The 27,592-nt window shown below is 40.0% G+C and overlaps 1 protein-coding gene across 1 annotated transcript in view; it reads right to left on the reverse strand.

The window, feature by feature from the left end:
* Positions 1–7,497: 7,497 nt before the first annotated feature.
* mfn2 (mitofusin 2) overlaps positions 7,498–27,592 on the reverse strand; it is a 48,975-nt gene continuing 28,880 nt past the window's right edge. The window contains exons 11-18 of the mRNA XM_061902466.1: positions 26,782–26,908; positions 20,620–20,724; positions 20,379–20,481; positions 17,829–18,049; positions 17,323–17,478; positions 14,480–14,676; positions 14,272–14,406; positions 7,498–9,919 (exon numbers count right to left, since the gene is read on the reverse strand). Of these exons, the coding sequence (XP_061758450.1) occupies positions 9,850–9,919; positions 14,272–14,406; positions 14,480–14,676; positions 17,323–17,478; positions 17,829–18,049; positions 20,379–20,481; positions 20,620–20,724; positions 26,782–26,908 (1,114 nt within the window). The 3' untranslated portion in view covers positions 7,498–9,849. The remainder of the gene's footprint in view (positions 9,920–14,271; positions 14,407–14,479; positions 14,677–17,322; positions 17,479–17,828; positions 18,050–20,378; positions 20,482–20,619; positions 20,725–26,781; positions 26,909–27,592) is intronic.

Raw genomic sequence — 27,592 nt, forward strand, 5'->3', positions numbered from 1 at the left:
AGTACTGTACTATTGTAGTACTTGCTACTCTTTAACCTAGTACTGCACTATTGTAGTACTTGCTACCCTTTAACCTAGTACTGCACAATTGTAGTACTTGCTACTCTTTAACCTAGTACTGCACTATTGTAGTACTTGCTACTCTTTAACCTAGTACTGCACTATGGTAGTACTTGCTACCCTTTAACCTAGTACTGCACAATTGTAGTACTTGCTACACTTTAACCTAGTACTGCACTATTGTAATACTTGCTACTCTGTAACCTAGTACTGCACTATTGTAGTACTTGCTACTCTTTAACCTAGTACTGCACTATTGTAATACTTGCTACTCTGTAACCTAGTACTGCACTATTGTAGTACTTGCTACTCTGTAACCTAGTACTGCACAATTGTAGTACTTGCTACTCTTTAACCTAGTACTGCACTATTGTAGTACTTGCTACTCTTTAACCTAGTACTGCACTATGGTAGTACTTGCTACCCTTTAACCTAGTACTGCACAATTGTAGTACTTGCTACACTTTAACCTAGTACTGCACTATTGTAGTACTTGCTACTCTGTAACCTAGTACTGCACTATTGTAGTACTTGCTACTCTTTAACCTAGTACTGTACTATTGTAATACTTGCTACACTTTAACCTAGTACTGCACTATTGTAGTACTTGCTACTCTTTAACCTAGTACTGCACTATTGTAATACTTGCTACTCTTTAACCTAGTACTGCACTATTGTAGTACTTGCTACTCTTTAACCTAGTACTGCACTAATGTAATACTTGCTACTCTTTAACCTAGTACTGCACTATTGTAGTACTTGCTACTCTTTAACCTAGTACTGCACTATTGTAGTACTTGCTACCCTTTAACCTAGTACTGCACAATTGTAGTACTTGCTACTCTTTAACCTAGTACTGCACTATTGTAATACTTGCTACTCTTTAACCTAGTACTGCACTATTGTAGTACTTGCTACTCTTTAACCTAGTACTGCCCTATTGTAGTACTTGCTACTCTGTAACCTAGTACTGTACTATTGTAATACTTGCTACTCTGTAACCTAGTACTGCACTATTGTAGTACTTGCTACTCTTTAACCTAGTACTGCACTATTGTAGTACTTGCTACTCTGTAACGTAGTACTGCACTATTGTAGTACTTGCTACTCTGTAACCTAGTACTGCACTATTGTAGTACTTGCTCCCCTGTAACCTAGTACTGCACTATTGTAGTACTTGCTACTATTTAACCTAGTACTGCACTATTGTAGTACTTGCTACTCTGTAACCTAGTACTGCACTATTGTAGTACTTGCTACTCTGTAACCTAGTACTGCACTATTGTAGTACTTGCTCCCCTGTAACCTAGTACTGCACTATTGTAGTACTTGCTACTATTTAATCTAGTACTGCACTATTGTAGTACTTGCTACTCTTTAACTTAGTACTGCACTATTGTAGTACTTGCTACTCTTTAACTTAGTACTTAGGGACGGCGTGGCGCAGTGGGAGAATGGCCGTGCGCAACCCGAGCGTCCCTGGTTCAAATCCCACCTAGTACCAACCTCGTCACGTCCGTTGTGTCCTGAGCAAGACACTTCACCCTTGCTCCTGATGGGTGCTGGTTGGCGCCTTGCATGGCAGCTCCCTCCATCAGTGTGTGAATGTGTGTGTGAATGGGTGAATGTGGAAGTAGTGTCAAAGCGCTTTGAGTACCTTGAAGGTAGAAAAGCGCTATACAAGTACAACCCATTTATTTTATTTACTGCACTATTGTAGTACTTGCAACCCTTTAACCTAGTACCAAACTGAGTGTACTGTACTGTACTATTGTAGTACTTGCTACTCTTTAACCTGTATTGTAGTAGTTGCAACCCTTTAACCTAGTACTTCACAGTTGTAGTACTTTCAACCCTTTAACCTAGTACCAAACTGAGTGTACTGTACTGCACTATTGTAGTACTTGCTACTCTTAAACCTAGTACTGCACTATTGTAGTACTTGCTACTATTTAAATTAGTACTGCACTATTGTAGTACTTGCAACCCTTTAACCTAGTACTGCACTATTGTAGTACTTGCAACCCTTTAACCTAGTACTGCACTATTGTAGTACTTGCAACCCTTTAACCTAGTACCAAACTGAGTGTACTGTACTATTGTAGTACCTGCTACACTTAAACCTAGTAACGCACTATTGTAGCCATGCAACCCTTTAACTTACTACTGCACAATTGTAGTACTTGCAACCCTTTAACCTAGTACCAAACTAAGTGTACTGTACAGCACTATAGTAGTACTTGCTACTCTTTAACCTAGTACTGCACTATTATATTACTTGCTACTCTTTAACCTAGTACTGCACTATTGTAGTACTTGCAACCCTTTAACCTAGTACTGCACTATTGTAGTACTTGCAACCCTTTAACCTAGTACTGCACTATTGTAGTACTTGCAACCCTTTAACCTAGTACCAAACTGAGTGTACTGTACTATTGTAGTACCTGCTACACTTAAACCTAGTAACGCACTATTGTAGCCATGCAACCCTTTAACTTAGTACTGCACAATTGTAGTACTTGCAACCCTTTAACCTAGTACCAAACTAAGTGTACTGTACAGCACTATAGTAGTACTTGCTACTCTTTAACCTAGTACTGCACTATTATATTACTTGCTACTCTTTAACCTAGTACTGCACTATTGTAGTACTTGCTACTCTTTAACCTAGTACTGCACTATTGTAATACTTGCTACTCTTTAACCTAGTACTGCACTATTGTAATACTTTCTACTCTTTAACCTAGTACCATTCAACCTGAGCTGGGTTTAAAAGCACTTGGAAGTCAAACTCCTTTGGTCATTTGTCTGTTTTCCCTTTGTTGTGTGTGTGTGTGTGTGTGTGTGTGTGTGTGTGTGTGTGTGTGTGTGTGTGAATGGGGGTCTTTGTACATGCCTGCCATGACAGAATAGAAAGCAAATAGAGGAGACTTGACTCGGTCTGTGTTACTGCGTTCTGCAATCATTAAAGTCTGTGGTGATGTTGTCTCCACACTCATACTTGCCAACCCTCCCGAAATTCAGCACCTCTCCCAAAAACCTCCCGGGAAAAATTTGGTCCCGAAATTCAGGCGGAGCTGGAGGCCACGCCCCCTCCACAATATAAACAGCGTGTCCGCCCAATGACGTTATAACTGTAGAATGATCGAGGGCGAGTTCTTGGTTTCTTATGTGGGTTTATTGTTAGGCGGTTTCATTAACGTCCTTCCAGCGCGGTAACAACACACAACAACAGCAGTCACAATTTCGTCTACCATAAACAGCAATGTTGTGACACTCTTAAACAGGACAATACTGCCATCTACTGTACATGCATATGGTTAGAAAAATAGTGACAGAGAATAGAACAACGATGGACAATTCAACCCTTAACTCAACAATGAGTAGATGAGTGTTATTTGTGTGTGTATGTGTAAATAAATGAACACTGAAATTAAAGTATTTGTTATATATATATATATATATATATATATATATATATATATATATATATGTTATACTTGACTCTTAACTACGCCCCCAAACCTGCCCCACCCCCGACCACGCCCCCCACCTCCTGAAATCGAAGGTCTCAAAGTTGGCAAGTATGCTCCATACGGGTATGTTGGTACTGGCACCAACATGTATTGCCATACTCTTTGATACTTCGATAAGGGGACCACCACAAGAAAATATCATTATTGTTTTTATTGGAACAAAAAAATGTTAGTGTAGATGAAAAATTTTTATTATTGTCATTTAGTCCTTCAATAAAATGTTGAACATAGTATACAACTTGTCTTTTAGTAGTAAGTAAACAAACAAAGACTCCTAATTAGTCTGCAGTAACATATTGTGTCATTTATACACCTATTATTTTATACACATTATGAGGGACAAACTGTATAAATTGATGCAACTTGTTCTTTTACCGTTAGTATCTGCTTATTTTCTGTTTGAACATGTTCTATCTACACTTCTGTTCAAATGTAATAATCACTTATTCTTCTCTTCTTTGATACTTGACATTAGTTTTGGATGATACCACACATTTAGGTATCGATCCGATACCAAGTAGTTACAGGATCATACAATAAAATATAATTTTCTAATAAAGCAATAATAATATGGTTAAGAAATACTGATGTAAAGGGTAGGTGTCGTGCTGGTTTTCAGTTTGAACATGTTCTATCTACACTTCTGTTAAAATGTAATACTCACTTATTCTTCTCTTCTTTGATACTTGACATTAGTTTTGGATGATACCACACATTTAGGTATCAATCTGATACCAAGTAGTTCCAGGATCATACATTGGTCATATTCAAAGTCCTCACGTGTCCAGGGACATATTTACTGACTTTATAAACATAATATGGATTTTGTTTTTTACAGAAAAAAGATTTTGTGACAGAACAAATATTGACGTAATCATAGTGGTATCGACTAGATACACTCCTGTACTTGGTATCATTACAGTGGATGTCAGGTGGCATTTGTTTACATAGTGACGGCGGTGAGCTATTGTATCCTCCTATGGTGTGTAGTGAAGCATGTTTAGCTATTCCTCGTCCTCCAGTGATAATGCTACTTGGAAGAAAATAATTTTATGTGTCGCCATGGAGACCAGGATTAGTGATTTAGAAGTAGCTAAAACACTGTGGATGGATGTTAGCTGCATGTCTTAAAGCAGCTCTTCTTGAGGGTGTTTCAGTGTTAGAACTTCACCTTTATCTTTGCGTCCATTCTCCCTTTTCTGTCTACACACTGTGTTTGCTTGTAAGTACTCTGTGTGTGTGTGTGTGTGTGTGTGTGTGTGTGTGTGTGTGTGTGTGTGTGTGTGTGTGTGTGTGTGTGTGTGTGTGTGTGTGTGTGTGTGTGTGTGTGTGTGTGTGTGTGTGTGTGTGTGTGTGTGTGTGTGTGTGTGTGTGTGTGTGTGTGTGTGTGTGTGTGTGTACTGCCCAACATGTAAGCGATTGTTTTATTATGTTTATATTTCCTGCGCTTATCAATCAATCAATGTTTATTTATATAGCCCCAAATCACAAATGTCTCAAAGGACTGCACAAATCATTACGACTACGACATCCTCGGAAGTTACTGTTTGTTGTTGAAGGGAAAGCGAGCGTTGTGATGCGTCTGTGGAATTAATGATCAAAATATGTAAATATGACATGTTATGAATGTGCATGTTACAGTTTTACAAACACACTTGGAGCGTGAATAGAAAAGGACGTTTTTAGAGCGCTTCATAGGCAGACTGTCATTGACTTCATTGTTAGCTGACTTTTGCTAGCCTTTATTTGCAAGTTAGAATACATATATACAAATAAAAAGATGTCCTTGTGATTGATAGACAAAATTTCCGCCCCAAAAAGTACAGTTTACCAGGATAACAAACTTTGTTGGTCTTGTTCTAGGCCAGCAGGTTTCAAAAGGCACTACAGAGCACTGCCGCCCCCTTGTGGAGGATTATTAGACTGCACCCACACCCCAGTTGACAGTTCCTCTTAGAATGTCAGATAAAGTCCATCCATCCATCCATCCATCCATCCATTTCTACCGCTTATTCCCTTTGGGGTCGCGGGGGTGCTGGCGCCCATCTCAGCTACAATCAGGCGTATGGCAGCGTACACCCTGGACAAGTCACCACCTAATCGCAGGGCCAACACAGATAGACAGACAACATTCACACACTAGGGACCATTTAGTGTTGCCAATCAACCTATCCCCAGGTGCATGTCTTTGGAAGTGGGAGGGGCCTATCCCCAGGTGCATGTCTTTGGAGGTGGGAGGGGCCTATTCCCAGGTGCATGTCTGTGGAGGTGGGAGGGGCCTATTCCCAAGTGCATGTCTTTGGAGGTGGGAGGGGCCTATCCCCAGGTGCATGTCTTTGGAGGTGGGAGGGGCCTATCCCCAGGTGCATGTCTTTGGAGGTGGGAGGGGCCTATTCCCAGGTGCATGTCTTTGGAGGTGGGAGGGACCTATTCCCAGGTGCATGTCTGTGGAGGTGGGAGGGGCCTATTCCCAGGTGCCTGTCTTTGGAGGTGGGAGGGGCCTATCCCCGGGTGCATGTCTTTGGAGGTGGGAGGGGCCTATTCCCAGGTGCATGTCTTTGGAGGTGGGAGGGGCCTATCCCCAGGTGCATGTCCTTGGAGGTGGGAGGGGCCTATCCCCGGGTGCATGTCCTTGGAGGTGGGAGGGGCCTATCCCCAGGTGCATGTCTTTGGAGGTGGGAGGGGCCTATCCCCAGGTGCATGTCTTTGGAGGTGGGAGGGGCCTATCCCCGGGTGCATGTCTTTGGAGGTGGGAGGGGCCTATCCCCAGGTGCATGTCTTTGGAGGTGGGAGGGGCCTATCCCCAGGTGCATGTCTTTGGAGGTGGGAGGGGCCTATCCCCAGGTGCATGTCTTTGGAGGTGGGAGGGGCCTATCCCCAGGTGCATGTCTTTGGAAGTGGGAGGAAGCCGGAGTACCCGGAGTAGAACCCACGCAGTCACGGGGAGAACATGCAAACTCCACACAGAAAGATCCTCAGCCTGGAATTGAACCCGGGACTGCAGGACCTTCGTATTGTGAGGCAAACACACTAACCCCTCTGCCACCGTGACTTCCTATTTATTGTTATGCAAATTTTAACTTTATCGTACAGATAAGAACAAAATGTTGTTGCATTAACTCATGGAGTGCAAGATAAAAGAGCAATAAGGTGCAGACATGAATAAATAGATTACTGTACATTACTGTACTGTACTTCCATCTTATTTTGCATATGCATCCACGTTTATGGATGTATGTTATAAGTTATAACTTCCTTTTGAGGAGTGATTCATCATGTTTTGTGCAAGATACTGGATAAATATGGAAATCAACAACAGATAATAAGACACTGGAAATAAACCTGCTGGCCTCGAACACGAGCAACATTATGCTGTTAAAATGTTGGTGCAGCCTCTATATTTCTGGTGTCTTATTATTTGTTGTTGATTCCCATTTGCACAAACAAACATAATTAATAACTCCTCAAAAGGGAGGTTTGATTCAGTTCTGTTCCATGAAGGACACGGTCCCTCTTCTTCTCAGCAGGTGCATCCCTCTCTGTAACTTCTTTTAGACTTTGTGTTGTAAGAGTTGCTCTCCTAAAGCTTTAGTAAAAAAAACGAAATCTTAATATTGTTCCATTCTGTCTCAGGGGTCATTTTTACTCAACATTTAAGTCATCCAAAAGAACTTGGGAGTGAGCAGTGTGTTTTTATTCCTGGTCGCGCGCAACAATAGTGACTCATTTTTTCAAGTGAAACCCAAGGTTATAATATATTCATCTTCTGGACCTTCTTGCAAAGTTCTTTTGAGAGACTTTGTGGAATAAAAGCAGAAACAGGACTAATATCCTTCTGGATAAACAGGAAAAGATCATCTAATGACTTCAAACTTCTAAATAAAACATTGCACTAATAAGGTGGTGTCAGAGTGCCGCTTCCTTTAATTGTCAACTGTGCAATTCTATTTCATCTTTACACACAAGAGAAATAGTTTTCTTAAATATATATACATACAAAATCATAGTTTTTCTCAGTCAATAGGCGACAACATTTTTAGATGTTTGCATTGTTGTTGAGTACTAAAGAAGAAGATGTTTCAGCTGTCTGCAGTGATTTGTAGCCAGATGTCTGTATGTGGCAAACATACGGACACTTCCTTTAATGTTAGGAAAATCAAATATTCATAAGGAGGGAAATGTGTCTTTTTATGCTGACAAACAAAAAAAGATTTATATAAAAAAAGACTAAAATCACCCCAAATATGTTCATACAAAAACAGTTTTGGTTAGCAATTAATTTTTTGGGTTTGTAAAAAAAAAAATAATAATGTTCAGTTTATGACTAAATTCAACTTTAGAAGGACTGCTGTCTAATAATTAAAAAGAAAATCCGATTAATGATACTTGTGAATTTGGATTAATTATAATTAATAACAGATGAATTCCATCTTGAATTACATTAATATTTCTACACACATTTCCTAAATGTTTTACTTACATTCACGTCATTTATTTGCTTCAAACTTGGTAATAGTTGTATCTATAAAGTTCTGTCTGAGCTTATTTTGAAGTGAACTTTGTGGCATGTGTGGTCAAAATAAATTAATCTGCTACAAGCATGATTCATGTCATAATTCTTTGTGATCAAACACGTGACTTAACTCCTTATTTTGACAGCGTAGTTAGAAGACTTTTCATTTGTCACTCAAACTTAGTCTTTGGTCTTTTCCCTGCCAATGTTTAGAAGGTGGAAGTAGGCCCGAGTCAGCCATCATCTGATTGGCCAATAAAAAGGCTTCTAAGATATTGTTCAGGAGGCCCCGCCCACAAGGCTGAAGTTGAGTTGTGAGCAAAATAAATATTTGCAGCCCCCAAAAAATTGTAATCAAATAAACAATTTGCAGCCAAAAGAATGATTTACAGCCCAAATAATTATTTGTAGTCCAAAACTTTTTTTTTAACCCTTGAAAGTTTTGCAAAAAGATATGCAATCAAAAAAAGAAAGTAAAATATTTATAACTCAAAACAATAATTTGCAACCCCAAAAAAATTAAACAAAAACTATTTGCGGCACAATTATTAGTGACCCCAAAAGAGATGGGCAGCCAAAAAAGAGGGTGAAACCGGAAAAAATATTTTCAACCAAAATAAATATTTGTAATAAAGAAAAAACACGGTTGGTGCCCGCAAAAATATTTTCACGAACAAAAAGCAATTTGCGGCCCATAAATATGCAGCCAAGCAAACTGTTTGCAAAACGAAAAAAATACAACATGCAGTCCAAATAAATACAAAACAACCCAAAAAATGATTTATAACTAAAAGAAAAAAAAAGATTGGTTGCATAGAAAGACACATTTTCTCTGATTATTCTCAGCTTTGCCATTTTTCTTTCATTTCTCTTGAGAATATTCAGACATGCACGGATGAAGTGTGTGTGTGTGTGTGTGTGTGTGTGTGTGTGTGTGTGTGTGTGTCTTCCTGCCTTTTCAACGTATGTGTGTGTGTGTGTGTGTGTGTGTGTGTGTGTGTCCCTTCCTGCCTTCTCTATGTGTGTGTGTGTGTGTGTGTGTGTGTGTGTGTGTGTGTGTGTGTGTGTGTCTCTTCCTGCATTATTTCTGTGTCTCTTCCTACCATTTCTATGTGTGTGTGTGTGTGTGTGTGTCCCTTTCTGCCTTTTCTATGTATGTGTGTGTACCTCCCTGCCTTCTGTGTGTGCGTGTGTGTGTGTGTGTGTCCCTTTCTGCCTTTTCTATGTATGTGTGTGTACCTCCCTGCCTTCTCTATGTATGTGTGTGTGTGTCTCTTCCTGCATTATTTCTGTGTCTCTTCCTACCATTTCTATGTGTGTGTGTGTGTGTGTGTCCCTTTCTGCCTTTTCTATGTATGTGTGTGTACCTCCCTGCCTTCTCTATGTATGTGTGTGTGTGTGTGTGTCTCTTCCTGCATTATTTCTGTGTCTCTTCCTACCATTTCTATGTGTGTGTGTGTGTGTGTGTCCCTTTCCGCCTTTTCTATGTATGTGTGTGTGTACCTCCCTGCCTCTTCTATGTGTATGTATGTGTGTGTGTGTGTGTGTGTGTGTGTGTCCCTTCCTGCCTCAGCTTCAACCTTTGCATGTATCTAATAATTCCTGGCCTATGATATGAAACTTTAGTCCGTCATGTTCCAAGCTGCTCACAAGTCATCAAACGTAGTCTGCCAGCTAATTAACGTAGCTGATGCTTTATATACTGCAATTAAAATGGAATATAGAGCCAAAGAGTGGGTGTTACTTGCTGTGGTGAAGATACTGCTGGGTGAACATGTTGAGCTCGCTGTCCAGCCAGCCTGCTTTGTTCCTAACACCAAAACATACACAAGTTGCTCATTAGTAGATTCAACCATTGCTGTGTGTTAATAGAAACTGATCAACACACCAAAGAAATGTAGTCTCAGTCACACAATTTAGCTCGCTGCCCAACTTTGAAGGAGGGCAGAGTAACAGGTGTGTACAAAGTGTCTTACACTGTAGTAACACAACAGTGTGTTACACTGTAGTAACACAACAGTGTGTTACACTGTAGTAACACAACAGTGTGTTACACTGTAGTAACACAACAGTGTGTTACACTGTAGTAACACAACAGTGTGTTACACTGTAGTAACACAACAGTGTGTTACACTGTAGTAACACAACAGTGTGTTACATTGTAGTAACACAACAGTGTGTTACACTGTAGTAACACAACAGTGTGTTACATTGTAGTAACACAACAGTGTGTTACATTGTAGTAACACAACAGTGTGTTACATTGTAGTAACACAACAGTGTGTTACACTGTAGTAGCACATTGTTGTGTTACACTATAGTAACACAACAGTGTGTTACACTGTAGTAACACAACAGTGTGTTACACTGTAGTAACACAACAGTGTGTTACATTGTAGCAACACAACAGTGTGTTACATTGTAGCAACACAACAGTGTGTTACATTGTAGCAACACAACAGTGTGTTACATTGTAGTAACACAACAGTGTGTTACATTGTAGTAACACAACAGTGTGTTACACTGTAGTAACACAACAGTGTGTTACATTGTAGTAACACAACAGTGTGTTACACTGTAGTAACACAACAGTGTGTTACACTATAGTAACACAACAGTGTGTTACACTATAGTAACACAACTGTGTGTTACACTGTAGTAACACAACAGTGTGTTACACTGTAGTAACACAACAGTGTGTTACACTATAGTAACACAACAGTGTGTTACACTATAGTAACACAACAGTTTTGTTACACTGTAGTAACACAACAGTGTGTTACACTGTAGTAACACAACAGTGTGTTACACTGTAGTAACACAACAGTGTGTTACACTGTAGTAACACAACAGTGTGTTACACTGTAGTAACACAACAGTGTGTTACACTGCAGTAACACAACAGACAGCATCAAGGAGAACATATGTTGATGCTAATTACTAAAAGAACACAACACTGTATTTTTAGCCTTTAAAAGAGTACATGCTGGATAAACACACATCACAATATATTGCAACAGACACGTAATCCATATCAATCAAAAATTGCGCTCAATAAAAGGTTGCATGAACAAAGTGACTCGCTCTCTGGCCACACAGGAAGTGATCGGGGGGAGTGACACGCTAACAGCCAATCAGGTAACAGTATCAGCTATCATCTTTGGTTGCGCAATCTTGTCGTTTGGCGGTCAATTCTTTGCATGGAGCGAGAAGAGAAAGTCCAAATAAAGTAATAGTGGATAAAAGAGGAAAAGTCAGGTGGAGAGTAAGGCACTCTTTGGACCGTGGTCAGACCAAGGTGGTGTGCACATGATGCAAGGCAAGAGCGCTAATGCCACGCTCACCCTTTAGAGCAGTGGTCCCCAACCTTTTTCTATCCATGGACCGGTCAACACTTAATAATTTGTCATGAAAAAGGGATGTTTTTGTGGTTGGTGCACTAATTGTAAGTGTATATTGTGTTTTCTATGTTGATATAATAAAAACAATATATTTTTTTTAATAAAAATGAATACAAAAATTCTTCTGCGGCCCGGTGGTTGGGGACCACTGCTTTAGAACACAGCTGTAACTTCCTGCCACTAAACCTGCAGAAAATAGCTCTTCTCAGGTTAAAGTTAAAGTACCAATGATAGTCACACACACACTAGGTGTGGCAAAATGTGTCCTCTGCATTTCACCCATCCCCTTGTTCCACCCCCTGGGAGGTGAGGGGAGCAGTGAGCAGCAGCGGTGCCGCGCCCAGGAATCATTTTTGTTGATTTAACCCCCAATTCCAAGCCTTGATGCTGAGTGCCAAGCAGGGAGGTAATGGCTCCCATTTTAATAGTCTTTGGTATGACTGCCAGGGTTTGAACTCACAACCTACTGATCTCAGGGCGGACACTCTAACCACTAGGCCACTGAGTAGGTGTCTCCATGTTTACATTTTCACACTTTTTTCTTACATATTCCATATTTTGCACCTTCATTTTAAGAGCTTATAATTAAGTGTGCAATGTGATTTGACTATTTTTTTTTTACATTTAGGGTTTTCATTGCTTTTGTTGACATTTCCTCTCCTTTGATTACTAAGAGGACTATAATCAGAAGAAGGTTACATCAGAAAAGAAAACATTTACATGTTATATATTTTTCTCCTGCTCCTTATTTTCAATGTATCATAAAAGAATATCAATAATTATCTATAGTGACCGATATAAAACACTTATATCGTGATACAGTCTTCAGCCGTATCGCCCACCACCACAAATAGATTGCTGTTCTGTTGGAACCACTGAAATAAAGACATTTATTTGGTGGCCGTAGGTGGTTCTCTTAAGTGTTTTGCTTTAAAAAGTGCACCTCTAATTTGTGCCATGCCGTCATTTACAGGGAAAAAATGTGAGGTGAAGTTACAAACATCGCAGGCATGTGAGCAGCCTTTGAGGAAAAACTAGAAAAGTGGTAAAAAAGAGGAACATGGACACAAAGTTCTGCCATGCAAGCCCTGAAAAGACATTTTAAACATCAAGACTACATTTCCTGCAATGGAGAGCATTTCTGCACAATAATGTACAAACCCAGTTTCCATATGAGTTGGGAAATTGTGTTAGATGTAAATATAAACAGAATACAATGATTTGCAAATCCTTTTCAAGCCATATTCAGTTGAATATGCTACAAAGACAACATATTTGATGTTCAAACTCATAAACTTTTTTTTTTAGCATATAATAATTAACTTAGAATTTCATGGCTGCAACACGTGCCAAAGTAGTTGGGAAAGGGCATGTTCACTACTGTGTTACATCACCTTTTCTTTTAACAACACTCAATAAACGTTTGGGAACTGAGGAAACTAATTGTTGAAGCTTTGAAAGTGGAATTCTTTCCCATTCTTGTTTTATGTAGAGCTTCAGTCCTTCAACAGTCCGGGGTCTCCGCTGTCCTATTTTACGCTTCATAATGCACCACACATTTTCCATGGGAGACAGGTCTGGACTGCAGGCGGGCCAGGAAAATACCCGCACTCTTTTACTATGAAGCCACGCTGTTGTAACACGTGGCTTGGCATTGTCTTGCTGAAATAAGCAGGGGCGTCCATGATAACGTTGCTTAGATGGCAGCATATGTTGTTCCAAAACTTGTATGTACCTTTCAGCATTAATGGTGCCTTCACAGATGTGTAAGTTACCCATGCCTTGGGCACTAATGCACCCCCATACCATCACACATGCTGGATTTGAACTTTGCGCCTATAACAATCCGAATGGTTATTTTCCTCTTTGTTCTGGAGGACACCACTTCCTCTGTTTCCTAATATAATTTGAAATGTGGACTCGTCAGACCACAGAACACTTTTCCACTTTGCATCAGTCCATCTTAGATGAGCTCGGGCCCAGCGAAGCCGGCGGCGTTCCTGGGTGTTGTTGATAAATGGCTTTCGCTTTGCATAGTAGAGTTTTAACTTGCACTTACAGATGTAGCGACCAACTGTAGTTACTGACAGTGGTTTTATGAAGTGTTCCCGAGCCCATGTGGTGATATCCTTTACACACCGATGTCGGTTTTTGATGCAGTACCGCCTGAGGGATCACAATTCCGTAATATCATGGCTTACGTGCAGTGATTTCTCCAGATTATCTGAACTTTTTGATGATTTTACAGACCGTAGATGGTAAAATCCCTAAATTCCTTGCAATAGCTCGTTGAGCAATGTTGTTGTAAAACTGTTCGACAATTTGCTTACAAAGTGGTGACCCTCACCCCATCCTTGTTTGTGAATTACTTAGCATTTCATGGAAGCTGCTTTTATAGCCAATCATGGCACCCACCTGTTCCCAATTAGCCTGTTCACCTGCGAGATGTTCCAATAAGTCTATGATGAGCATTCCTCAACTTTCTCACTCTTTTTGCCACTTGTGCCAGCTTTTTTGAAACAAGTTGCAGGCATCAAATGAAATATATATTGTTTGCAGTCTATTCAATTGAATATAATGTAAGTTGAAAAGGATTTGTTGTATTCTCTTTCTATTTAGCATTTACACAAGGTGACAACTTCACTCCTTTTGGGCTTTGTACACACTTGAATGAACTTGACTATATGATTTTAAAGGAAGCGTAATGTCTTCTAAGAGTTTAAGGTCGACAAGAAATGCTCTGCATGCACTATGTTCTTACCGCAGCAGCTTGGCTTTGCTCTGCATGGCGTCCAGCAGCTCAATCTTGCCGTTCATCTCGGTGATCTCGTCCTCCAGGTTCTGCCGGGTCACGTCCACCTGCTGGCAGAGCTGAGCAAACACCCCGGCCAGCTCTCTGGCGGCCGCAGAGGGCAGAGAGAGGTTAGCGACAGCACTCCCACACAGGACCGTGCGTCACGGGCGCTCACTGCTGGACTTGGTGGCTGCAGTTGGAGCCCGTGTAGCTGACGATGAGCTGCAGCTTCTCACAGGCGTACTCCACAAACTGTCTCTTGAACGCACGCTCCTTGGCCCGGGTCGTCCAGGTGAGGCGCTCGTACACAAAAAGGAGGCCGTAGAGACCCACGGACAAGGCGATCAGACGCCAGCCCACGGCCTTCCAGATCTGCCCCAAAACAGACGTGTCGTGATTAGGAAATAGTGTTGCAAGGGAGGGGGTTTCTGAAAATTTACCACGGGAAATTAAGCTCGGGATGTTTGGAAATGTTGACCATTTTTGTATTATTCAAAGTTGGAGACCGGCCATCTTATTGTGTAGAATAAGATGAGGAGCTTGTAAAAGATTAATGCGATGCCACACACGGATAGAAATAGTCAGCTAAACAATTGAAGGAGTCTTTAATGGACAAATGAATAGAAATAGGCGAGATGAATAAATAAAGAGTCAATCAGCATGCTAAATCAAACTATAAGCTACATTCTTGTCTGACAACAGAAGGCAGAGGAAACTACACCTTTTCATTTACTATTTGCTACTTCAACTTTACACATCACAAAAAAGGTCCATTTGGATCGCTAACGTTGTTAGCATAAATGAATGGGATTTAACATAGAGAAAATGAGCATCACGGCTAACGAGAAATATTTTGGGTTCATTATGAGACTGTGGTGGTACATAAACCTAGCTCCATCCATCCATTTTCTACCGCTTGTCCCTTTTGGGGTCACAGTGGGTTGATGGAGCCTATCTCAGCTGCATTGGGACAAGTCGCCATCTCATCGCAGGGCCAACACAGATAGACAGACAACATTCACACTCACATTCACACACTAGGGCCCATTTAGTGTTGCCAATCAACCTATCCCCAGGTGCATGTCTTTGGAGGTGGGAGGGGCCTATCCCCAGGTGCATGTCTTTGGAGGTGGGAGGAAGCCGGAGTACCCGGAGGGAACCCACGCAGTCACGGGGAGAACATGCAAACTCCACACAGAAAGATCCCGAGCCCGGGATTGAACCCAGAACCTATGTATTGTGAGGCAGACGCACTAACCCCATTATGAGACTGTGGTGGTACATAAACCTAGCTCCATCCATCCATTTTCTACCGCTTGTACCTTTTGGGGTCACAGTGGGTCGATTGAGCCTATCTCAGCTACATTGGGGCGGAAGGCGGCGTACACCCTGGACAAGTCGCCACCTCATCACAGGGCCAACACAGATAGACAGACAACATTCACACACGAGGGACCATTTAGTGTTGCCAAGCAACATATCCCCAGGTGCATGTCTTTGGAGGTGGGAGGGGCCTATCCCCAGGTGCATGTCTTTGGAGGTGGGAGGGGCCTATCCCCAGGTGCATGTCTTTGGAGGTGGGAGGGGCCTATCCCCAGGTGCATGTCTTTGGAGGTGGGAGGGGCCTATCCCCAGGTGCATGTCTTTGGAGGTGGGAGGGGCCTATCCCCAGGTGCATGTCTTTGGAGGTGGGAGGGGCCTATCCCCAGGTGCATGTCTTTGGAGGTGGGAGGAAGCCGGAGTACCCGGAGGGAACCCACGCAGTCACGGGGAGAACATGCAAACTCCACACAGAAAGATCCCGAGCCCGGGATTGAACCCAGAACCTATGTATTGTGAGGCAGACGCACTAACCCCATTATGAGACTGTGGTGGTACATAAACCTAGCTCCATCCATCCATTTTCTACCGCTTGTACCTTTTGGGGTCGCAGGGGGTCGATGGAGCCTATCTCAGCTGTATTGGGGCAGAAGGCGGGTTACACCCTGGACAAGTCGCCACCTCATCACAGGGCCAACACAGATAGACAGACAACATTCACACACGAGGGACCATTTAGTGTTGCCAATCAACCTATCCCCAGGTGCATGTCTTTGGAGGTGGGAGGGGCCTATCCCCAGGTGCATGTCTTTGGAGGTGGGAGGGGCCTATCCCCAGGTGCATGTCTTTGGAGGTGGGAGGGGCCTATCCCCAGGTGCATGTCTTTGGAGGTGGGAGGGGCCTATCCCCAGGTGCATGTCTTTGGAGGTGGGAGGGGCCTATCCCCAGGTGCATGTCTTTGGAGGTGGGAGGGGCCTATCCCCAGGTGCATGTCTTTGGAGGTGGGAGGGGCCTATCCCCAGGTGCATGTCTTTGGAGGTGGGAGGGGCCTATCCCCAGGTGCATGTCTTTGGAGGTGGGAGGAAGCCGGAGTACCCGGAGGGAACCCACGCATTCACGGGGAGAACATGCAAACTCCACACAGAAAGATCCCGAGCCTGGGATTGAACCCAGAACCTATGTATTGTGAGGCAGACGCACAAACCCCTCCCCCACCATGCTGCCCCATAAACCTAGCTAGCTAGAGATATTGGCCCCAAAAGAATTTAACAAATACAGGAACAGCTAGTCTGCAGGAGTAGTCTACAGTCATACAGTAACAAGCAATTACACATCTATTACACTTCAATACCATACATCAAATATATTTACCCCAGTAATATCATCAACACTTACCTGTCCTTGGGCTCAAATACTAGTGTGGCCTCAATAGTCCTGCTGTAATGTGTAGCATGCTGGGAATTATCTGGGCATGTGATGGAGGAATGCACAGTGCAGGGTTGAAATTCTACCGAATTAGCATGAAATCAGCTTGTTTGAGCTAATAATCATGCTGCAAGATCTAGTGTGTTGCATTCAATGTTTATTCCCATATATTTCAATGGAAAGTTTCCAACTTTGAATATTCCCGGATTTTTGCAACCCCCTAGTCATGATGCGTGTATATTTCATGGAGGTCATGAGAGAGCGTGTCCTTACCACACCACCGACTACAAGGACGCCCATGGAGGTGCGAGACGTCAGGGAGGCAAGCCCCGTCACCATGGAGACCATCAGCTCCTCCTGGGTCATGGAGTTTTGCGGGAAGGGAGGCATACTGGTGCTGACCGGGGTCAGTGCCATGGACCGAGGAATCTGGAGGAGAAGAGGGTTTATGTGACAAGCTGCTTCTTATCTGTTTTCTTTTGTCATTCAAGTAGTAGATTCTGAAGAGACTGTCAGAAAGTGACTTGAAGATGATGTGTAAAACATCATCTATGCAACATTTTGAGCAAAGAACCAGCATTAAATGTTATGAAGATCACAAGGAAGTATTTTACATTTAGAAAAAAAAATCAAAATAATAGGACTCCTATAAGGCGCCTTATAATCCGGTGCACCTTTTGTATGAAAAAAGATAACAAATCCATCGGTGCGCCCTATGGTCCAAAAATATGGTACTTGTTGACTGTTTTTCATGTGTGCAATGTTGCAAGTGGACATACCTGATCACTGTAGCCCATGAGGGCCCGCCGGGTGTTCTTGGCCCCTAGAAAGCGGTTGACCAGCATGGTCCAGCCCAAGGAGAAGTGGAAGCTGATGTCCTCCTGGAAGTCGCTGCACAGCTTGTCACACGCCAGGTCATAACTCAGACTGAAGCACTGGCGAGGGAGCACTTTGTCCACCTGCTCTCTGACTGGGCTGGGAAGGAGAGGCTTCAGACCCTCTGCACGGACACAAAACAATTCACACTTTCACCCAGAAGTCCAACAATCAAACAATAATTCTTAGTCTGAGGGAGCAGACAAAAAGTGAGGAGTTTGATCTGAAGTTTAATCATATCTGCTGAACTGTCAGGAGATGTTCTGCACTGCTGGACAGGTGTGTTCCTTCAAATTTAGACTTCAGGTGCTTTGGATGCTGCACCACCTTAGAACGAGGGTCAGCAACCCGCGGCTCTGATGCCGCATGCGGCTCTTTAGCACTGCCCTAGTGGCTCCCTGGAGATTTTTCAAAAATGCATGAAAATGGAAAAAATGGTGGAGAAAAAAAAAAAAAAAAGTGTTTTAATCTTGTTTCTGTAAAAGAGCAAACATGACACAAACTTTCCTAATTGTTAGAAATCCCACTGTTTATAATAAACATGCTTGACTGATGAGAATTTGGCAACGCCGTTTTGTCCTACTAATTTTGGCGGTCCTTGAACGCACCGTAGTTTGTTTACATGTACAACTTTCTCTGACGTTGCCACAGAAAAACGTGTTTTATGTCACATACATACATACATACATACACAAATACATACATACATATATATATATATATATATATATATATATATATAAATAGATAAATAAATGGGTTGTACTTGTATAGCGCTTTTCTACCTTCAAGGTACTCAAAGCGCTTTGACACTACTTCCACATTTACCCATTCACACACACATCCACACACTGATGGAGGGAGCTGCCATGCAAGGCGCCAACCAGCACCCATCAGGAGCAAGGGTGAAGTGTCTTGCTCAGGACACAACGGACGTGACGAGGTTGGTACTAGGTGGGATTTGAACCAGTGACCCTAGGGTTGCGCACGGTCACTCTCCCCACTGCGCCACGCCGTATATATATATATATATATATATATATATATATATATATATATATATATATGTCTGTGTGTGTATCAATAAATCAATCAATGTTTACTTATATAGCCCTAAATCACTAGTGTCTCAAAGGGCTGCACAGACCACTACGACATCCTCGGTAGGCCCACATAAGGGCAAGGAAAACTCACACCCAGTGGGACGTCGGTGACAATGATGACTATGAGAACCTTGGAGAGGAGGAAAGCAATGGATGTCGAGCGGGTCTAACATGATACTGTGAGAGTTCAATCCACAATGGATCCAACACAGTCGCGAGAGTCCAGTCCAAAGCGGACCCAACAAAGCAGCGAGAGTCCCGTTCACAGCGGAGCCAGCAGGAAACCATCCCAAGCGGAGGCGGATCAGCAGCGCAGAGATGTCCCCAGCCGATACACGTCTAAATCTCTAAATCAGCAGTTCTCAAACTTTTTTCACCAAGTACCCCCACAGAAGAAACTAGGCTCACCAAGTACCACCATAATGTCCAGCATTAAAATACAGTAACATAGTAGGTCTAATTACTCATTGAAAAACCAAACAGCGGTTTAATTCAACAGGTATATTTAAAAGTTGTGGCCACTGTAACATTACACACAGTTTGAACAGTAACACTGTGTTTGAATACAGGAAAATAAAAGACTGTACTTGAATCAAGTGATTCCTGGAAGTACCACTAGATGGAGCCCACGTACCACAGTTTGTGAAGCACTGCTCTCCATCAACTTCAGGTCTCCTCTCCATAATGAGACTTTGGGCAATTTTCTTATGTAGTATGTCCTTTTTTGTCACAAACCCGTTTTTTGTGGCAAAAACACCAAAAGTACAATAGTTTTCCCCAAAAACTTCAAAGTGGAATTGGAGCCTAACAGAAATCAATAATTACGAACAGCATTGATTTTAGTTTATTATCATTTTTTGACCAAGGAAAGTTTTTAAACTTAAAATTATTGGCGATGCAACAGCCCGACTCAAAAGTTTAAAAGAATTAGTCGTAGATTTTCTTTTTTACTTCCAACACTCAGTCAACTTCAGAGCTATCCATCCAAAATAAGTCCATTCATTTTTCACGTTTTTTGGGTTTGTTTGTTTATGGTCTTTTTGTCAAAGAGAACTTAGTTTGGCAAAAAGCACAAAATATGCAGAAAAATATATTTCAAAGTAGAATTTCTGATGTGTGGTAATCGGAACCTTAAATAGGTCAATTATTCATCACAACACTGATTTTAATTCATGAATATTTTTGGAGCCGTGACAGCTTTAAAGAAAAAAAACAGCCTGCATGGCATCTTTGTGTGATTAGACTCAACATTGTAATTTTATCTTGTTACATTTGAACTGTTTTAAAGTATATGTCCAACACTTTGGACATGTGTATTATTTTGCAGTGGGCTGGGTTGGATATTGGTACCTATCATGTCTGCCTGTGTGCTTTGAAGAGCGCCGCTGATGTTGGTGGAGCACCGCTCTGACATGTTCTTGCCCAAACACTCTTCTATATGCCGGTGGAGTTCCTAGCAAACAAAAAATAGGACTTTTTACCATGACAATGTAACAATAGTTACCTTGTTCTCCAGATGCATCCAAAAAAGACCTCAATGCATACCGAAATTGTGCACGAAAATAACTTTTGAAAGAGAGCTGGAACTCACTTTCTTGTAGACTTTCAGGACCACTGAGGATGGGTGGAAGTCCATGTGAAAATCTTCTACTAGAACATGGAGCTTCCGGATTTCTTCGGCCATGCAATTAGACACCTGGACACAAGCACAGAACATGGATGCCACTTCTTCTCCTTGTTGGGTTTTTACATCATCTCAGAAAGGTCAACTAGTCATTTGTTTGTTTGGCAAAATGTGGACTGTGCTGTTAAGACATGTAGGAGCGGACACTTGTCTACTCTTTAAAAACTAATAACTAAACATGGAAGATCATTCAGTGGAGCACAACAATAAAAAGAGGCCCCTCTACATGGCTCGGAGTAGAGAGTGCAAAAAAAACAAATGGATGGAGCCATATTACAAATATTAGTGGCAGTGACCTAAAATAGGGAAAAACAATTTAAAAAAAGCCAGATAGATGGTCCGTTCTGACATGGACGATTATAAAATACATTAGTAAACGTCAGTTATCGATAACCGCTTTAGTTATCAGCTTTAAAATTTGTCTTGACAGAATATTCCAGCGAGCCACCTCACCAGCTCTTTTATTTTAGGGCAATAACTTCCAACTTTCCATTCATTTCAATGAATTTAACTCTTTCTTTTTACAAATGCACTGTTTTTTTTAAAGTTGCAAGTGATAAATGCTTACTTAGTGAAACGAAAAGATATTTAAAACTGCATCAATATAAATAAATTAAAGATACATCAATAATGGATTTTTAATCGAATCCTAACTCTTGAATCGTGAGGTGCCCAAATATTCCTTCCTCTCTGGCAGTGGTTCTCAACCTTTTTTCAGTGATGTACCCCCTGTGAACATTTGTTTCATTCAAGTACCCCCTAATCAGAGCAAAGCATTTTTGGTTGAAAAAAAGAGATAAAGAAGTAAAATACAGCACTATGTCATCAGTTTCTGATTTATGAAATTGTATAACAGTGCAAAATATTGCTCATTTGTAGTGGTCTTTCTTGAACTATTTGGAAAAAAATATATAAAAATAACTAAAAACTTGTTGAAAAATAAACAAGTGATTCAATTATGAATAAAGATGTCTCCACATAGAAGTAATCATCAACTTAAAGTGCCCTCTTTGGGGATTGTAATAGAGATCCATCTGGATTCATCAACTTACTTCTAAACATTTCTTCACAAAAAAAGAAATCTTTAACATCAATATTTATGGAACATGTCCACAAAAAAATCTAGCTGTCAACACTGAATATTGCATTGTTGTATTTCTTTTCACAGTTTATGAACTTACATTCATATTTTGTTGAAGTATTATTCAATAAATATATTTATAAAGTAGGGCTGTGAATCTTTTGATGTCCCACGATTCAATTCAATATCGATTCTTGGGGTCACTATTCGAAAATATATCGATTTTTTCAATTCGATTCTTGATTCAAAAACGATATTTTTCTGATTGAAAAGGATTGTGTATTCATTCAATACATAGATTTCAGCAGGATCTACCCCAGTCTGCTGACATGCTAGCAGAGTAGTACATTTTTGTAAAAAGCTTTTATAATTGTAAAGGACAATGTTTTATCAACTGATTGCAATAATGTAAATTTGTTTTAACTATTAAAGGAAGCAAAAATATGACTTATTTTATCTTTGTGCAAACATTGGACACAGTGTGTTGTCCAGCTTATGAGATGCCATGCAAGTGTAAGCCACTGTGACACTATTGTTCTTTTTGATTATTATTATAAATGTCTAATGATAATGTCAATGAGGGATTTTTAATCACTGCTATGCTGAAATGATAACTAATATTGATACTGTTGTTGATAATATTCATTTTTGTTTCACTACTTTTGGTTTGTTCTGTGTGGTGTTTGTGTCTCTTCTCAATTGCTCTGTTTATTGCAGTTCTGAGTGTTGCTGGCTCAGCTTTGCTTCTAAAATGGGATTGCATTGTTATGGTATTGCTGTGTAGTGGTTTGTTGGATTGATAAAAAATAAAAATTAAAATTAAATAAAAAAAATAAAAATCGATTTTTTAAAAATTAGAATCAATTCTGAATCGCACAACGTATTCGATTCGATTCGTATTCGAATAGAATTTTTCCCACAACCCTATTATAAAGGATTTTTTAATTGTTACTAGTCACACAGAGAACAATGGCAGGTATAATTATTAACTACATGGAATGTCTTTAAATTGGAGTGGAGTGGTAATTGTTTTTAGCAACACTTAGTAGCCAAAATAATTCATTAAAAGGAGATTTGTGATTTTTTTCTACATGAAAAGACTTCCTTGTGGTCTACATAACATGTATCAATCAATCAATCAATGTTTATTTATATAGCCCCAAATCACAAATGTCTCAAAGGATTGCACAAATCATTACGACTACAACATCCTCAGAAGAACCTACAAAAGGGCAAGGAAAACTCAAACCCAGTGGGCAGGGAGAATTCACATCCAGTGGGACGCCAGTGACAATGCTGACTATGAGAAACCTTGGAGAGGACCTCAGATGTGGGCAACCCCCCCCCTCTAGGGGACCGAAAGCAATGGATGTAATGTAATGCTGCTTCTTTGCTCAACATTTGGCATAGATGATGTTTTACACATCTTCAAGTCACTTTCTGACAGTCTCTTCAGGATGCACCGTTTTGTGTCCAGACTTAATCATGTGCCTCCACTTCGACAGCATCTTTCCCTTGTCAGCCATGTTGTAGTTTTTAGCACTTCCAAATGGAGTTTACAGACAGATATAAAATTGAAATATATACTCTTTTTGTATTACAAAAGGCAACAGCAGAGGGTGCATGTGCACATATGAGCCAGTCTGCCCCACAACGAAAGGAAAGAGAAAAAGGAGGAATTTATGGACTACAGCGATGTCTACAATGGCGGAGTTGCACAAAGGTCTTCAGGGAAATTTCAATCATATATGAAGATATTCACTAATGCCACAGGTCAGAAAAGCAAATTACTTGATAATATAAAGTATGAAGGTAGGCAAAAGTATTTTATAAATATTTCCTCAATGCATCCATGGTTTGATTTTAAATTTTCGGGACTTTTGTAATTTATCCAAAAAGTAACAGGTACCATCAGTTTAAAAAAGTTGGTTTTGCATAATGGGACCCCTTTAGTTAAGTTAAGTTCATGATGTAGTACATTGAATGATGCGGACACATTTGTTACCTGATACTTTCTAATACTTCTGTCTTGTAGATTTTGTATGTGTAAGTACCATGCAACTATAATTATTTGATACTTGCTTGTATTGGCAATGTGCTGTTTTGCACTGCAATATTCTTCAATTAAGGACACTTACCGTATGTATATATATCTAGCTTGTGTGCTATTATGTGCTTAGCTGTGGTGTAACAGCTGGGGCTTTTTTTTGTGGATATGCAACCGATATCAATATGGAATCGGGACACCCCTATAGTTCTGTAGACATTCTTGTTTACATTTGATTAATAGAGTTAGTAGCACAACATGTGCCTGTGCTCTGTAGTGAAGATCTGGGCAAATGAAGGCCAGGGGGCCACATGCAAAAAAACTTCTCAATCTGGCCCGCCAGACATTCCCAAATATTTTTTTAAAATCATTAAGATGGAAAGTGTAGCTGCCATTATGATGTGCACCGATGTTTTCTAACGGCTGTAAGTCTTCAACTATACTGAGTATTTCAATGGCTGGAATCTGCGACTTTGCATTATATAGTACTTATTATGGTAATCTAATTAGCTACTATGGTAATCTAATTAGTTACTATGGTCATCTAATTAGCTACTATGGTCATCTAATTAGTTACTATGGTCATCTAATTAGTTACTATGGTCATCTAGTTAGTTACTATGGTCATCTAATTAGTTACTATGGTCATCTAATTAGTTACTATGGTCATCTAATTAGTTACTATGGTCATCTAATTAGTTACTATGGTCATCTAATTAGCTACTATGGTCATCTAATTAGTTACTATGGTCATCTAATTAGTTACTATGGTCATCTAGTTAGTTACTATGGTCATCTAATTAGCTACTATGGTCATCTAATTAGTTACTATGGTCATCTAATTAGCTACTATGGTCATCTAATTAGCTACTATGGTCATCTAATTAGTTACTATGGTCATCTAATTAGTTACTATGGTCATCTAATTAGTTACTATGGTCATCTAATTAGTTACTATGGTCATCTAATTAGCTACTATGGTCATCTAATTAGTTACTATGGTCATCTAATTAGTTACTATGGTCATCTAATTAGTTACTATGGTCATCTAATTAGCTACTATGGTCATCTAATTAGTTACTATGGTCATCTAATTAGTTACTATGGTCATCTAATTAGTTACTATGGTCATCTAATTAGTTACTATGGTCATCTAATTAGCTACTATGGTCATCTAATTAGTTACTATGGTCATCTAATTAGTTACTATGGTCATCTAATTAGTTACTATGGTCATCTAATTAGCTACTATGGTCATCTAATTAGTTACTATGGTCATCTAATTAGCTACTATGGTCATCTAATTAGTTACTATGGTCATCTAATTAGTTACTATGGTCATCTAATTAGCTACTATGGTCATCTAATTAGTTACTATGGTCATCTAATTAGTTACTATGGTCATCTAATTAGTTACTATGGTCATCTAATTAGTTACTATGGTCATCTAATTAGTTACTATGGTCATCTAATTAGTTACTATGGTCATCTAATTAGTTACTATGGTCATCTAATTAGTTACTATGGTCATCTAATTAGCTACTATGGTCATCTAATTAGTTACTATGGTCATCTAATTAGTTACTATGGTCATCTAATTAGTTACTATGGTCATCTAATTAGCTACTATGGTCATCTAATTAGTTACTATGGTCATCTAATTAGCTACTATGGTCATCTAATTAGTTACTATGGTCATCTAATTAGTTACTATGGTCATCTAATTAGCTACTATGGTCATCTAATTAGTTACTATGGTCATCTAATTAGTTACTATGGTCATCTAATTAGTTACTATGGTCATCTAATTAGTTACTATGGTCATCTAATTAGTTACTATGGTCATCTAATTAGTTACTATGGTCATCTAATTAGTTACTATGGTCATCTAATTAGCTACTATGGTCATCTAATTAGTTACTATGGTCATCTAATTAGTTACTATGGTCATCTAATTAGTTACTATGGTCATTTAATTAGTTACTATGCTCATCTAATTAGTTACTATGGTAATTTAATTAGCTACTATGGTCATCTAATTAGCTACTATGGTCATCTAATTAGTTACTATGGTCATCTAATTAGTTACTATGGTCATCTAATTAGCTACTATGGTCATCTAATTAGTTACTATGGTCATCTAATTAGCTACTATGGTCATCTAATTAGTTACTATGGTCATCTAATTAGTTACTATGGTCATCTAATTAGTTACTATGGTCATCTAATTAGCTACTATGGTCATCTAATTAGCTACTATGGTCATCTAATTAGTTACTATGGTCATCTAATTAGTTACTATGGTCATCTAATTAGTTACTATGGTCATCTAATTAGCTACTATGGTCATCTAATTAGTTACTATGGTCATCTAATTAGCTACTAAGGTCATCTAATTAGTTACTATGGTCATCTAATTAGTTACTATGGTCATCTAATTAGTTACTATGGTCATCTAATTAGTTACTATGGTCATGGTCAACTCAGACGAGGCACCAAGCAGTGTGGTGGGGAGTATCAGCCTGAAATGTGGGTGTCAGGGACAGAAGTTTAAGGAGATTTTTACAACAAAGTTCTAAAGCTTAGGGATGTATCAGATTGCAGGTGGGGCTTATTTACCCTTTGCGTTCATAAAATATGTGGCTGGAAAGGGGGTGTGCTGTTCATATGTTGTCAATATTCAGTGTTTTATCCTTCAAAGTTAATATTGTAATTCCCACATTCTTTATTTTCATGTACATTCTGTGTCTCATTTAGTTACAAAAATGGAAAATTCCATTCCATTTTTTAAGGCGGTCCGTCATAACCTTTTTAGCATTCAGACATTATTGTGAGGTTTTGTATTAGTGTTCCTAACAATAGATATACTTTTTTTTCTCTAAATTTGGCCCCCCAAACACAGAATAATTGCCCAGGCCTGCTGTAGTGCATTGTTGCTCACCTGCCTCTCCACCTCCTCTGTGATCTTCTTGATCTTGGTCTTACAGTCCATAGTCAGGAGGTCCAGCTGCTTGTCGATAAACTCCAGTCGCTCCTGACGGTCTTCTTTGGTCTCAAGGCAGTAGACCCTACAGATGCACATTATGTTACACAATCAGAGGTGGGTAGTAACGCGCTACATTTACTCCGTTACATCTACTTGAGTAACTTTTGGGATAAATTGTACTTCTAAGAGTAGTTTTTATGTAACATACTTTTACTTTTACTTGAGTATATTTATAGAGAAGAAACGCTACTTTAACTCCGCTCCATTTATCTGCAATCAGGTCGCTACTCGCTACTTTTTTTTTTATCGCTCTGTCAATGCACGCTTTGTTTGTTTTGATTTTGTCAGACACGCATTCTAAGTAGGAACTACACATGCCTGCGTTTCACCAATCACATGCAGTCACTGGTGACCTTGGACCAATCAAACAGAGCCAGGCGGTCACGTGACTGTCATACGTAGAACCCGACATGTTGAAAAACTTATTGGGGTGTTACCATTTAGTGGTCAACTGTACGGAATATGTACTGTACTGTGCAATCTACTAATAAAAGTATCAATCAACCAACCAATCAATCAAAAGTGTAAAGGAAAAAAGACACTTTTTATTTCAACCGTACTTCCCGTCAAAAGCCTAAAGACTGATCGCACAGTTCCTGTCTTCACAATAAAAGTGCCGCGCCATCACGCCTGCGCTAACAAAATAAGAGTCTCCGAAAGCCAGCGCAAACAAGCTAGCAAACTACGGAGTTTGCCACCAATGTAT

This window comes from Nerophis ophidion, linkage group LG06 (genome assembly GCF_033978795.1).
Source record: "Nerophis ophidion isolate RoL-2023_Sa linkage group LG06, RoL_Noph_v1.0, whole genome shotgun sequence".
NCBI lineage: Eukaryota > Metazoa > Chordata > Actinopteri > Syngnathiformes > Syngnathidae > Nerophis > Nerophis ophidion.